At 39.7% G+C, this 15,592-nt stretch overlaps 1 protein-coding gene across 6 annotated transcripts in view; it reads right to left on the bottom strand.

Annotated features, from left to right (window-relative positions):
* MYBPC1 (myosin binding protein C1) overlaps positions 1–15,592 on the bottom strand; it is a 151,657-nt gene that overhangs the window by 93,944 nt on the left and 42,121 nt on the right. For all 6 annotated transcript variants that reach the window (XR_013773940.1, XM_079303317.1, XM_079303318.1 and 3 more), the window contains 12 exons: positions 15,385–15,547; positions 14,517–14,623; positions 13,161–13,294; positions 11,873–12,029; positions 11,256–11,360; positions 10,537–10,725; positions 9,794–9,928; positions 4,986–5,153; positions 4,421–4,509; positions 2,977–3,172; positions 2,264–2,403; positions 1,131–1,290 (listed from right to left, as the gene is read on the bottom strand). Coding sequence is in view for 5 of the 6 variants with exons in the window: in XM_079303317.1 (XP_079159443.1) it covers positions 1,131–1,290; positions 2,264–2,403; positions 2,977–3,172; positions 4,421–4,509; positions 4,986–5,153; positions 9,794–9,928; positions 10,537–10,725; positions 11,256–11,360; positions 11,873–12,029; positions 13,161–13,294; positions 14,517–14,623; positions 15,385–15,547 (1,743 nt within the window). In the remaining variant the exon portion in view is untranslated. The remainder of the gene's footprint in view (positions 1–1,130; positions 1,291–2,263; positions 2,404–2,976; positions 3,173–4,420; positions 4,510–4,985; positions 5,154–9,793; positions 9,929–10,536; positions 10,726–11,255; positions 11,361–11,872; positions 12,030–13,160; positions 13,295–14,516; positions 14,624–15,384; positions 15,548–15,592) is intronic.

Raw genomic sequence — 15,592 nt, 5'->3', positions numbered from 1 at the left:
CTGACCCACGTACTGCAGGATGCATGTCTTTGGCAAGACTTGTTCACTCTGCTGCCAATTATTGTTTTTACAGTTTGTTCTGATTATAAACTGCCTCTGTATCTGAAAATCCGTTTTTCTTTCTGCTTCAAGCAGTGCACTGACAATACAGATACCTGAATGGATGCAGTTTCTGAACAAGGAAAACATGGCAGTAAAATGTATTTTCTCACTGCGAGTTTATCCCCACTCTGAAATGGAGATTAACACCAACAAATCCTCTTCAGCCACATGCTCAGCTGGCATTTAAGGCAGCTGGACAGACAGACATCTATTCCTGTGCACAGGTAACATTAAGCAGCTTTGTCTCACTGAAAGCTGATCCAAGCTCTCATACTGACTTCAGTGCAGCTTAGGCCTCATACTTGCTCTCATGAGAAGGGCAGGTAAGCAGTGCTGGAAGAGAATTCCCAGAGCCATTCTCCTGTTCATGACTCCAGAGTCCTTCAGCCTGGCTGTGTGGGTTGTACAGGTTGTCTGTCCTCTGCAGCATGGCAGTCATGTATTCCTTTCCTTCAGACAAACTGCTTTGATTTTCTTCCTGCAAACTACTTGTTTTTAGAATTTCCTTTCCATAGGAAAGTTCTGTGGTTTTTAAGTTTACAGTGCCATTTCCAACTGGCATCTTCTGAAACGTCAGGATTTTTGACTGCAGAATCAGAATTTGCCCAACCCCACCCTCAAGAGATGTGAAGCAAGGGTTATTTTGCTTTTCTGTTGCATGCTGCCTGAAATGGAGCACAGCTGATGCCAAGTCTCCAGTGGAGGGCAGTGACCCACTGCTTCAAACAGAACAGCTGCTTTATTCCTCTCCAGCTCTCTTGTCAATGCATGTGGTGCCAGTGGTAAGTCTGAGACCAAGATCATAGAAAATGTGAGAACATGAGAGAAATGTCCTACTCTTGATTAAAAGCAGTGGCTATGAGCTATGTGGACAAACCAAGGAGTCTGAATAGGAAATGCCCTGGCTGTTGTGCCTGGCCTTGGGACGGGGAATGCCTCTGAATGCTTTAGAGAAATGACCTTTACCTGCAGTCACCTTCCAGCCTCTGAGCACCCCCTCCCCCCGGAGGCATGGGTGATTAACTAACCATCCTTTGCAATCAAAGCACTCTCTTTGGTCATGGTTGCATCCTCGCTGAGGCCACACATGTTTTCAGCAAAGACCCTGAAGTAGTACTCGTTGCCTATGACCAGCTCGTTGATGGTGGCACTGGTGCGGTGGTAGTGCTCGATGACAGTGAACCACTCCTGAAAGGCACAGACACACAGGGTCAGCTCCCCCAGCACCCTGTGCCTCACACAATCCACTGGAAGAGTCATCAGCCTAATGGGAGTAGGTTCTTCTTTGAAGAGAATAGAGCTAACAATAATTAATAATGAGATGAGTGATAATGGCAGTACTGCAGAGCTCACTGCTGAGTAGTGAAGACTGAATGGAAAGTGAATCCTGCTGAATTCTTAACTGGCAGCTGAAAGGGTTCATTTTAGGAACTGCAGTATTACAAAGGTTGTGTTGTGTGAGCAAGGCAGGCTCCCTCGTTCCTAATCCACGCTGCTGACAGAGAAAGCACAGTTGCAGAAAACAAAACTGCTTTCCTGTGGGAAAGGCAATAGCATGGGCTGTTCTGCAGTAATATGCACTCACAAGAGGCCACTGCACTAATCTGCCCCCTCTATCACAGCCTGAGTGTTCATGAGAAATGTAGTTCTGTGCTGGTGGTCCTCTGATATCTAAAGGCTTAGAAGGGCAAGTGGGTTTTAGTGCTTTAGTCTCTCATGAGTAACAGGATGTGTGAATTCTGTCCTGTTGCACAATACCTAAACAACAATCTGAGATGAAAGAGGTTAATGCTAAAAATGCAATGATTAGAAAGTGCAATATGACCACAGCAATGTTTTTGCTTTTCTTTACTCTGCCCTAAATAGTTTTCTTGCTTTCCCTCTTGAGGCAAAGGAAAAATGCAGAATTACTTCTCTCAAATCCACCTATCCTTTCCTTTATTTGGAATATCTTTGGAATAATTTGAAACTATGCCCATTTCTAGGCTTTAGTTGTAGTGAAGAAGAGATTTTTAGTTTTTAAAGAATCCTTTAGAGATTTTTTTTGAATGCTGATAAATCAGTCCACCTACATAATTTTAAGCATGTAAGGGGTTTTTAAATTTTTTTAAGGGAGGATTCATTAGTATATCCAGCTTTTAAACAGCTCCTTATTACTTACCATGCTCTTCTTATCTGCTTTTTGAATAGTATACCCAGTAATGGCAGCATTACCATCATCTTTTGGTGGTTTCCATGATAAATTTACATTCTCTCCCCAGACATCCTCAATAGTTACAACCTCTGGTGGGCCTGGGCGATCTGAAAATATGAAGATATGACATATTCTACTATTTGCTTTCTCTGTTTTTTTACCACACACATCTTCCAATTAGTTTGATTTGTCTCTCTTTCTTAAAAAAAAAAAAAAAAAAAGAAATAGGTGGTAGCAAAATAAAACTTCCAAAGTAAAGGCATGTCAGGATTACAATAAATTTAATAGTTAAAGCTGTACTGCCAGTTTTGCCTATTATGTAAAGGAATAGGTTGTAGAAAGGAAAAATAAATGTATTTTGTTGTCTGTCTTTCCTAACTTCATGTACTTTCAGCATTTAGGATTTGTAACAAACTTACTATGAATTTGCTACCATTTCTGTCTATGGGTACCACGCAACAGGAAGAATTTTGCATCGTGGATAGACAAGAACATGAGGGGCTTAAGGGAGCAAAAAAGAGACTGACACATTCCAACAATGCTACAGTGTACGGAGAACCCACAAATCTACAGCCAAACAATTGGACATGGAGAGATATCACCGCCAAGAGAGACGTTAGGATTCCCATTTTCCTGTAGCCTGGGAACAGCTGGGTTTATTTCCCTTTCTCCAGACATACCAACGATCTGAATGTCTATGGTGGCCTTGTCCACTAGGTTCTCCACCTCCACCTTCATGTCGTACAGCCCGGAGTGGCCCCGCTCTGCCTTGCGGATGAAGATGATGGTGTCGTGCTCCGTGTTGCGGATGTTGATGTCGTTCTTGTCGATCGCGGCGCCGTTCTTCTCCCACGATACCTTAGCTCTTGGTTTGCCCTGCAAGGAGCCAGGAAAACATTGTTGTGTGATTTTTTTTTTTTTTTTTGTCTATTTATTCACCTAAAATATAACTTTTTTCTTTTTCTTTTTTTTTTTTTTTTTTTTTTCTCAGGAGGATGAAAATATTTGCAACTTCTGGTTGTATTGGACAATTATCTTTCTGGCTAAATTTGATAAATAATTTCCAGTTTTCTGAAAGAAAATGCAGAAGAAATAACCCATAGAACAAAGTATTTCACTCTCTGGAAATGCTTACATTCTCTATGCTTCCAGTGAAAGAGGAAAGTAATAGATTCAACCTCCAGGGTTCCTAATCCCTCTTCTTTCATTGCAAAGGAGGTTGTACTAGCTGTTAGGAAGGTTGGATTGATCTCTTTTGTTGCAATTTTTGTGTGTCTAAGTGCCCAATATAGGTACTTAGAGTGAATTTCACCTGCTTTGCCATGGGATTTGCCTTCCACAGGCAGTTTGCAGATGCTGTCCGAAAAGGGTAATCTAACACCATTTTGAACACCTTATCTTAGGGAATAACCATAGAATATTCCTTTAATTTCTCAAGAAAAGTATATCTTACAGTGTATTGCTGATCAAGTTTTTGTGAGCTTTTATCAGCCTCTGTGAACCTGAGTTATGCCCACCCAATACCTTAAAATGTGCAGACATGAAATGGAAATTTATTCTGCTGTAATTCTTTTATTCATAAGAACGATCCTGCAAGGAGGGAGGCAGGTGCTGTTTACAAGATATGGGAATGAAGGCTAACATGGTGCTGTGGGAAAACATGCTACATGTTTTAGAAATAGTCCTATTCCAGTTGTGATCTCAAGGATTTAACAGTTGCAGTCTGCCTGCTCTCCCCCTCACTTTTCCTCTCTCAAGGAAGTTATTCAATGCCACTATTCCATTCTTGATAAGCTTATTTAACTGCTCCAGTGCAACCCCTTTGCATTGTGCTAGCAATTATCTCACGTGAAGATTTGTGATGTGAAGATTTGTAAGTGTCCTTTGGATGACAGATGACCAATCAGTCTGTATGAGTGAGTTACCCAATTCATTACTTGGCTGAACACCATTCGTTTGAGACATTGAACCAAAAACTTTCAAGCATCTCTGTACTTCAGAGTGCTTCCACAGGTGTGTAAGTTAGCTCATGGGTACAGAGAAAGTCAGTTAGAAAGCAGCAGTATCAAAAAGAAAAAGAGGGGGGAAAAAGGCAAATTTTTGTCAAGTGTTTTTTGTTCTTACCTGGAAAGGAATAACAAGATTCACAGTTTCTCCAACTCTTCGAGTATAAGTTTGTTTTAAGTGTCTTGGTAGACGAATCTTTGGAGGTTCTGAACAAAACAAAAGCTTGTGTTAAGCACTTATCTTCCTTTCTAATCAAGGCAGCACTGGTGTGCATCAGTATAAGAAGGAGACAGTGGGGTCTAAAATTCCCAGAATTGACTAATGATTGAGATGTCTTAAATTTCATGGTCCCCCAGCATTGCATTCAGGACTTTTATAACACCAAATACTACAATGGTGGGAAGCTTAGAGCAACTTAAAAAAAGCACCATCAAAGTCAAGTTCTGTGCAAAAAAAAAAAAAAAAAAAAAAAATGCCCCAAAAAACTAAGAAAAAAAGGCTCAGAAATGAAACAAAGTTATGAAAAAATTTTAAGGCCAGTTTCATGATTTCTAGGTACCACACAATGACTTTGTAAGGCCATTGCATGAGTTACCAATAACAAGTATTAACCTTAAAAAAACACAGGCATTAGTATAGTACAGGGTGTATTTGTGGGTGAGTGTAGGAAGCAGGATCTTACCTATCACTTCCTTGACTAAGATAGGTTGTGGGTGGTACTTGGGCTCACTTTCACCAGCAGCATTCACAGCTTTTACTCTCACAAGGATTTTCGAGCCAGTTGGAAGGCCATTGATGGTAAACTTTGTTTTGTCTGTCAGCTCTGGGTTAGCCACGATCCATTCATCGGCTGGTTTAGGGAAGTGAGGGGAGGAGGGCAAACCCAAAAAATAGGGAATTATAAATATATTCACAGCATGGATGAGGAAAATTACAGAACAGTAACAGATTTGTTAGATTCTAATTTCTATTTCGTTTTTCAAATTTTGCTGTAACAATGTAGATCCACTTTCATACAAAGAATGTTTCAAACCCTAAATGGTTTCTGCTGATTACATATTGTATATTCATATACTTATGTATCTTTATATAATTATACAAATGTTATTAGAATACATATATAAGTGTACCAGAGAGAAAACTGGTAAGTTTTTTAAATTCAGCTAGAATAAAACAAGGGGGACAAAGACTGTTTCCCAAAGCACTCATCATTGCTTTAACAGCTTCCTTGAAGAGAAATGGGTTTTGCAATTAATTTCAACCAGTACTGAGTACCCTTGAAAGTATAACTGAGAAATAAGAGAAACACAGAATATTTACACATTACAATGAGATGCCATCTCTCCTCATGCCTTTTAAAAAAGGAAGGCTGTGTCAGAATTATTCACATAATTACAGCATTCTCAGGCTTTTAATCCTACCCCCAGGTGGTCACACAAAATTAATGGAGTGATCATAACAGCACAGTCTTTCAGAACAGCTGCAATTACAAACTATACCTTTTTATCCACCCTGTGCTCACAGCACAGACTGCCCTAACACTGCTGGCACCTGGGCATAGCAGCCAGATTTATGAACTAGCAAGTCAGGATCAGTACTTCCCATGTCATGTAAAGCTAGCACTATAAAATGGGCACAGAAGACAAGAGAACTATTATGAACTGGAGAGTCCTGCAGAACTAGACCGTGGTGCTGTGATACATTTTCATAATTGAGTGTCTTGCTTTTAGGAATTAAGTCTTCCTTCAAGCTTCTAGCAGGAAAAGATTTCAATCAATGACTGTTTTCCAAGTATCTCCCCCTCCCCTTACACCTATACTACAGAAAATTCTGTAGACTATTGCCCCTAAAATTCAATATCAGAAATTTATCTTTACTTCTATGAAGAGAGTTTTTCTTTCATTAAAGAAGACTTATATCCTTTGTGGAATACTGTACCTTCCAGGTTAAAAGGTGGCTCCCCCAATTCCTCAGACAGATCTGTCGATATACCTTGAGAGAATCCATCTTTAAAATTAATCAGAGACACCCACTTTCACACAGATGGAGCATTTTGTCATTGGTTAGCAATTCCTGTTAGTAAGTATGCAAAGATAGATGCTGGGCTTTACAGATTTAGAGAACCCACATTTAGGGAGAATGCAGGGAGAAAAGAGATGGAAAGAGGCCATCTAGATCACAGAACAGTTATATGTGATGCCCACAGGAAAGATAAAGGATGAAAGAAGAAGATACAAAGTTGTATGAGTTTTTTGGGCCCCAGAATAGCCCAGAAATATGAAAAGAAAGAGACAAAAGGAACACTTGGAAGAGAGAAATGAAACAAAATGATGATGAAAGTGTAGAAGGAGAACACATCATAGAAGAGAAAAAAAATCAGAGATAGATTCTGAATAAGAGAGACAGAAGAAAAAGAGATCTTGGGGAAAAACTTGGAGGAAAACGAGGAAGAGAACACATTTAGCTAAAGGCAACACAGACAGAAGATTAAAGAAGACCAAACCCATGGATAATGACAGATATGATGTAAACCCTAAGGCTTTATTTCCTGAAAGAAGTTATCACTGCCCTGGATTTCCTGTAATCCTGGAGCTGGCTATTTTGGGGATAATAAAAATACTATTCTAGTATCTTGACATGGTCCTGGATGAGTACACTGGCAAAGATCTCAGCTAACAGAAACTCTGAAGTACTTATTTACTGGCTATAAAAACAGATCCTCTGCAGGTAGAACAGCCTGTTATAAGCAGGTAAACAAATTGTCATGGGGAGCATTCAGGCCCTCAAAATGCCCCACAAGAACCACTCAGCAGCACACTTCACTAGTGGCTGACTTCTCCAGTGTCCATAGGATTTGGTCTACTCCACATCTCCAGAACAAGAGGACTTAGATATTGTAAACTAGGCCTGGGGAGCTCCCTCTCTCTCTATATATATTTTTATTAATGTTATTCACACCTATGCATTGCTGGATCAACACACTCATGATGAGACTCCAGTTCAGTAACATGCAGAGTGGGACATAGTTAAGGACTCCAAGAATCCACCACATTCATCAAGCTGTGTGGTTCTCACTAAAGGGAAATACCAGTTTTGCAAAGCCAAACAAATGCTTATGGTACATTATTCTTCTAAATTATCTTTATATATATATTTGTTTTCCTATTGTCAGCTTGTGATTTCTCCTAATGATTGCTATGTTTAGGAAGACTCTAAAAAGCCCTCTTGAAAACTACTTCAGTGACCACAATGAAAGAATGGAGAATGGAAATACAGATGAGTTTACAAACAGATAACTAAGAGAAAAAAACAGCAAAATGAATATAGACAGTCATAAAAATTATCTTGAAATTAAAAAGAGTTATTAAACATTACAGAAAAAATTAGTTTGAGGCAGAACAGGCACTGAAAGGGCTGAGAAAAAAAGAGGCACTAAGATATTGCAAGAAAGGAAAAAAACCAACTGAACAGAGAGAAAAAGATGAATAATCCAACAAAATGACTTTTAAAATTGGTATTTTAAAATTGGCATTTTAAAATTGGCATTTTCTATTTATCTTGCTTCTTCCTAAGCATTTTCATAACATATATACATAATGTCAATTGTGTATATATAGTTGTATATGCATATATAGGAGGCATATATAGATATACATAAACACTCAAAACTATGTAAAATACATTGTACCCATTGTATTTTAACTGAGGTGGGTAACAGTAAAATGACAGACTTGGCTGTCATTTTGTTGTATCTTCATATGTTTAAAACCTATCTGGAAAAAAAAAAGGTGAAGAATTTGTTCCATTTAACAGGTATACAATGTTCTTCTGTCTAACAGCCCTTTAAAGACAGATTTAGAAGATTCCTCTTCAAAGCCATACTTTCAATTAACCTGTCTGTATTTCTCATCCTCTCTTATCACGTAATTTGGATATCACATACTGTAATGTCAAGCACCTTTAACTTTTCCCTGCCATACTACCCATTGCTAAACAAAGCATAATATACAGCATACATGGAAGTCCTCACATTGACAGTCCCTTTACTCTTCCCCTACACCTGACCTGTGCAGTGGAAACCAAATAAGAACACTGTATCTTGAAGGAAGACTGCATGCTTACTCACTCTGAGCTGTTCCCGCAGCTCCCTCCCAATACACAAGGAAAACCCTTCCTACCATTCCAGCTGTGTCTGCCTTCAGGTACTCTTCTCCGGGTCTCTGAGCTTCTTGCAGTCCTGCTCCTTAAAGATATTCATCTCAATACTACAAGATGCTGAGTGCTCCTGAGAAAAGCCAGTGGTTGTTCTTCACACCCTCTCCCACTCGCCTGAGAGAGAGCTGAGTGTACTCTGATGCTGTGGCACCTGGCCACGTTTATGACCTACTGTTTTCCTGGATTGTCTGAATCTGAAACGTGTGACAGCATGAATGGCAGGCTCTGCCCTCTGCCTTTTATCTCCAGGCTATGGACTGTGCTCATGAAAAGCTTTCATTGAAATGAATGCCTTCGTGGAAACAAGGTGTTGAAGCCATCACTTGGTTTACAGCACAGTTAAGAGCAACAGCAATGGAGCTGAAGATAACTGTGTCCCCTTCATCCACAGCCACAACATTGCTGCAGTTGATGCTGCTGGTCCACAGAGACTGGGTACTGCACGTACCACTCCAGGATATTTGATATTTGATACTTACCCGGATGCTGGTGGGTTTTACCTTTTGAAAACAGGCAACATTTGATGCCAGTTCAGGAGAAAATCTGCTGGAAAATACTAAGTTTCTGCTGCTTGATCACCAAAGTCTCTCAGTTGAAAAATAAAATTTATATTTCCCTGTTCCTTTTAATTTTACTCTCAAAAGTTAATTCAGTCTCTTTCTTCCTCCTTCAGTTCTTATGTATTTTTGTCTTAGATCGACATAGTTAAAGATCCCCATAACTACACTGAAATGTTGGAGAAATTAAATATCTAGTCATGGCCTTTGCATGCCTAGATGACTTTTACAGGAACTATTGGAGAGTGTTCTCAATGTTGGCAGCTGGCACTTGAAGTAGCCAGTTAGTAAGACATCAGCTGGGATTACCCCACTGAGGACCTCCTGTTCCTAAAACCCAGCCAGCCTGAACATATTTTGGGCCACACTTGTAGCCATGCATTAATTCCTACCCCTTCATCCATCAATGAACTCTTCACTGCCCTGACACTCATTTAGTATCTAAAAGAGGATGGTTATTAGCACTTGGTACACTACAACAGATTACATGGCTTTTGATTTGGATTTCAAATCAAGTGTAAGATACGTGGAACCACAGTCAGTGGGTAACATCTGGAATACAAACCCAATGAAGCCTGAACAAAACCCTGCTCCTTGATGTTTTCTGCCTGATTAGTCTCTGCCTGACAGCCAGAGCACCTGATACCTGCAGAGAAAAAACGGAGAAAGTCTCACCCACTTTCCCTGCGAGTCAGGCACCCCGGGCGTGCTCACTTACTTCCTTCAAAGCAGTATTCCACCACGTAGCCGTCCAGCCCGGCCGCCCCGATCTGGTCTGGGGGCCTCCACTTCATTGTCACCGAGGTGTCGGTCACACTGTCCACTGCCAGCAGCGTTGGGGGGCTGGTAACAGCTGAAGCAGGCAGGGACAAGGCAGAGCACTGTGTTACAATTAAAGGTTTGTGTTTATGTTCCCCTAGTTTAGTGCCACAGGTGACAGGCTATCCAGCCTACCAGGATGATTTCCCATTGTCCCTGGCACGTCCTTCCCAGTTAGGACCACACTAGGAGAAAGCAGCTACCTCATCCCATATCTGCTCACAGCCTGACCCAGAGATAGATTCTTCCTGCTGAGGAGGGAGAAGGACAGGCAGCTGTGGCTGGTAGAGCAGAGAAGTTGAAATTCTAATTCAGCAGGTGTGTTCTGACTAGAAGGGAGCATGCTGGAGCTGTAACACCTCCCTCCTTCCTCATCCTCTGCATTCTGGGGGTGCTGTTTGGCATCTTGTTCTGATCTACAGAACAAGACACCTTTCTTTTACAGAGACTTGTGGCTGTCACAATAATTTGAAAATCTGTTTCTTTATATGAAAAGGCCGCTGAGTTAAAATGTCACTATGTGAATGACAAAGCCTTCTAGCTGTCACACTGAAATAAAAATTACATAATGAGGTGACTATAATAACATATTAATGGCTATTTTCTAAATGCATATCTATCCATGTGCTCTTGGCTACTTACCTAGAGGAACAAAGGACTTGGAAGGCATACTTGGCTTGGACATGCCGATGGCATTGACAGCAAACACACGGACCTCATAAGCAACACCTTCAATCATTTTCTTTGGCTCAAAAGTTGTTTCCTTACACAGTTCAAAATTCAGCCTCATCCACCTGGAGCTCTGTTTCTTTTTCCTCTCAATGAAATATCCTTTTGACCAGAAAAGATTTTATTATAGTAACTTATGGCATAAAGATCAGTAAAAAAGGGTCCATTTTTTGACTGCCCAATGACATTTTTTTATCTGGTACACTTCAATGTCCCTTCTAGCTTCAAAGTGATTGAGGGATAATTTTTCCTGTTGCAAGCTGTCTGATAGTCACCTGTTTTGTTTTCATGGTCATATATGAGCTTTTTTTTTGACTTTACTTAGAAGACTGCTGTCTTTAGTTCACAGTGGAAAGTCTGAGTGAAAAGACCTCCGGGCCCCTCTGTCTTTCAAGCAGGGGGATTGATACTGTGGCAGCATACAAAGTGACAAATCTCAAAGCATTAGAAAAGCAGATATCTGATAAAGTCAGAGTAGGTAGAACATTCTGGCTACTGGATATTCCAGTCCTACTTTCCAGGACCTAAGCTAAACTCTGATCCTGTTGCATCCACTGTTCAGTAGTTGCCTCTTTTGTCTATATTAAAGAGTCACCACCAAAAAAAAATAAAAACCAAGGAAAAGTATGTACCTAAAATGGGTGATCCACCATCATTTGCTGGAGGTTCCCAGGTCATAATACACCAGTCTTCACCCACCTCAGTCACATTTGGTGCCTGAGGAGGATCAGGGACATCTGTTGTAAACAAAGTAATTATTATTTAAAAAAAAAAATCCTTCTTCTTTTTGCATAGCTTGAAATTAAAAATGTCAAAAAAGAAACAAATTGAAATAGTTTTTGAGGTACAGCAGGAGTTCCTAAGAAGGAGAGAGAGAGAAAGAAAGTGTATCCTGGCTGGTGGTTAGGAATGGATGAATGCCAAGCTCTTCTGCACTGTGGAGACACTTGAGAGGCTCTGGAGGGCGTGTGCCAAGGCAGAGCCCACAGCCACAGGGAGAGTGGAGAACCAGGAGTGATAGGGGCAGCCTGAGGCAACCAGAGAAGTTTGGCCCCTGGCAGCAGTGATAATTAACTCCTACTCAAATCCCATCCAAGCTCCTACTCCCTTCACTAACACCCAGCCTGAGTAACTGCATCTCAATTCTCAATTGCCTGGCAATGGGGACAAAGAGGAACATGAAAGTTTCCTGAGACTCTACCACAGTGATAAAAGACATGGCTCATGGGCACTGTTCCACACGACTTACCAACTACTTTAATGTTGATTAGAGCTGTGTCCTCTCCAGCCTCATTCTTTAAAGTGATTCTGAAAGGACCCGAGTCCTCCCTCTCAGCTGCATCAATGACCAGGCAGCTGCTGTCTGGGTACGTTTCTGCCCTTATTCTTCCACTGTCTGTGACCATCTAGGAACCACAGTGAGCACAGGGAAAAGTTAGATTTTCTGGATTTGAGAATCAAAACACTCAAAAAAATCAAAATTTGAAAGTAGGGCAGGATGCTTCAACAAAAATATTAAAGCAACTGTAGAGATAAACCACACCAAACTTCAGCATTTTTGTCACCTAATGATGAGAAAAATGACAAAATAACTAAAATAAGTAGTGGTTACTGTACATTACATAAGTGATGGTAACAGTTTACTACTCAGTTAAGCTATTGCATCACAAAGGATGAGGAACAGGCTTCTCCTGTGAGCAAAACCACATTTTTTAAACACCACATATCATTAACATTATGAAAAAGAATAGGGGATTCTTCCAAAAGTTAGGTCAAAATTTAAGTCATTCACTTTAAAGATCAGAATTATTGCAATGGTCAGTAGTTTAGCCTCACAGATTTCAATTACTGTAATGTATTTTGGAGTAGAAGCTCTCTTAGAATAATTCCCTTTTTGGATGGCACCACAGTGATGACATTGCAATAAATACTTGAAAAATAGTGGCCACACATTTGACCAGAGAGGCCTGATGAATGCAATAAATGGTGACATGTTTCAGCTTCTACATTGCACAATGAAAATTTAAATGTGAGAAGCAACTCTTTCAGTATTTGCACAGTCAGGGATTGATCTAAACAAAAGTTTTGTCCAGCCTATTATTTCATCTCTTGAGGCCTGCACTCCATTAGACTATATCAATCATTTTCCAAAACCAGACCATATCATGGCTTCCTGCCAAAACCTGGCAGCCATCCTGGGCATTAAATGTATAGAAGAAGTAGCCATTTGGTAAATTTTCATGAGTTTTCTTCTGCATTCCATACATCCTTCTCCTCTACCATTTTTTTAATAGCAAACCCGCAACTTTTTTCCTCGTTAATTTCAGCCTTTCCTTAAAAAGACCAAAAAAATACTAAATAATATTTATCCATTTTTGTTTTTTGAGCAAGGAGGATTTCAAAATCGAGGGCATTTCCCCCTGCTAGTTTTTCTGCCATTAAAATCCATTGATTTTAATCTTCAAAAGGCTAAAGATTATTTTTTGAAGGAAAAGGCTCCATGCTAAGCTAAAGAAACATTTACAATGACAATGTACCTTGTCCCCTCTACTCCAAAAGACTTTGGGGGTTGGTTCACCAGTGATGGGGATCTCAAGTCGTAGTTTGTTTCCTGCCACTACTGTCACCGTGTTATTTTCCCCAAGACCATCCAGGTGAAGTTTAGGAGGATCTGAAAAAGGAGAGAGATGGTCAAAGTTTGATATGTAGCTGCTGCTCTGAGAGTTTAGTGACCTGCACAGGTCTGCAACACACAGAAACATGCTCTATGTTTTATTTTCTTGGTATTTTTAAGCAAACTGAATTTTGTTTCAAAGAAAACTTGTGAAGAAAAATCTAATTAATAAAATAGTTGCCTGATGAAAAAGAAATCATGGCACCATAGACATTTTGGAATAATATGACCATATGAAAAAACCTACAACTGTTACCCTGGGGCAGAATTATGTATATTCAGGTAACTTCTGAAAGCATTTTCCTCTAAGTGGTTCTTGAGAATTTCAGTTGTTTCAGGGCTTTTTAATGACACATTTAACCACACTTCAGCCTTCACTGTCCTTACAGTTTGAAAATTTATTAACCCTGATCCTTTTCTGCAAACAAAATTATCACTTTCATTATACCCTGTGTGTAGGAGAACAACTGATTAATATCCTCTTGCAACTTTTTTTAACATATTAGAAATATAACAATGGTTATTCCCCTCTAATACTACTTCCTCTTCATTCTCCCTAAATCTCAACGATAGTTTTTCTAATACAGATATCCCACATCTGTCAGGTTCAATTAAAAACCATGTTTTCTAAAACTTTGGTCATTTATATTGCTCTCCTTTTGACTTCCAAGTTGCTGGTTGCACTTAGAAGTGGGAATAGTCAATGCCCTCTTTTATTTCTGTTTGAAGGACTGGGATCACTAACAAGCCTTCTGCTTTGCTGAATGAATCAGAGCTGGGCAGAACAATTTTTCACTCTAGATAGCATTTAATGATTTTAGTGAGTAGGTAACTGTGTACTTATTTTACTACTCTCTCATCAAACTAAATCACATTTTGCAATGTTAGCAAGCCAGTTCTTAAAGATAGCAGTGTATATCTGAGAAGTGATAGCAGCAGGTGTTTTACACAAACTCTTCATAGTGGTTTAGGTTTAGGAGCTCAGCCTCAAGAAAGCTTCCCCAGCACATAAACCATAAACTATGAGCAGGTCCTGAGCACAGGCAAAGAACTCGCCCAGCAGCTCCACTGCACTTTGCCAAAGCTCCAGGTCTGTGCTGCAGATGGATGCCTGCTCAGAGGATACAAAGTGGTTGCAATCAGGGGTATTTCAGGCTGCTTTTAATTCCCAAAGGCCGCAGGAAGATATTTTATACATGTCACTGTGCAGTATACTTACCCACAATATGTACTTTGCATGGAATATTAATGTTGTAGGCATCTGGCACAAACATGTATTCACCCTCATCATCAACAGCAGAAACTGGTATAACAAATCTGTGGATTCTGTAAAAGAATTGAAAAAGAAATTACTGTAAATTATTTTTTGAAGACTGCTTGAAATATAAGGAAAAATTTGTGAAAATTTTAGGAGATCTGTGCAAGTGTGCAATATTAGTGACTAACTATCCTTTGCTGGTTGCCTAGTGGTATTTTAGGTGATTAAATACTGTGTGCTTTGTATAAAATATTATTGAGACAACCAGCAATTAATGTGACCAACTTTAATATTGTTTGTTTGAACATAGAACAAGAAAAATATAGGAGTGTAATTTTTTTACACAGGGATTCTATACTGCTGCCATTCAACTGCAATTTGGTTGTTCAAGAAAAAAATCCGTAGATAATCACATTGTGAGAATATTCTGAGTTTTGTTGGACCATCTTTCTGAGTTGATACAAACAGGAACTATGAGAAAAAGAGGCATAGAAAGAAAAGAGAAAAAGAGCTGTGTATTTTTAATAGTGTCCAACAATAATTTTATTTTTCAGCTTAAAATCCCATATCAACAGCAACAGCAATGGCAAGAAAAATCAAAACTTGAACTTAGGTGGATTGAGGATTTGGTTACTGTCCTCCACAGCCAAAATACACAAGATTAAAGGAAACAAGGAGACATGGCTTTTAAAGTTACAGAAATAAATATGTCTTTAGGGATAGAGGTTAGGCTTGATTAGCAGGTAATTTTTAGTGAAGTAACCCACATATTGGCACATCTCCACAGTGTCATTCCACCAAAAGCCAAGGCAATACACAACAGGCTTACCTCCCTTTGTGATAAAGCTTTACACGGTCACTAGCTTCAATCAGCTGCCCATTTTTGTACCATTTCCCTTCCACATTCTCAGATATCTCACACTTCAAGTGGATTTCCTGTCCCAGCCTCACAGTCTGGTCTTCTAGTGCAAGTGATATCTTCAGTGGTCTCACTTGGGAACACAGAAGCAGGTACATTAAAGAAAGATGATCAGTAG

This window comes from Erithacus rubecula (genome assembly GCF_903797595.1).
Source record: "Erithacus rubecula genome assembly, chromosome: 4".
Taxonomy (NCBI): Eukaryota; Metazoa; Chordata; class Aves; order Passeriformes; family Muscicapidae; genus Erithacus; species Erithacus rubecula.
The sequence above is the reverse complement of the archived record's forward strand: the minus strand, read 5'-3'. Positions and strand labels throughout refer to the sequence as shown.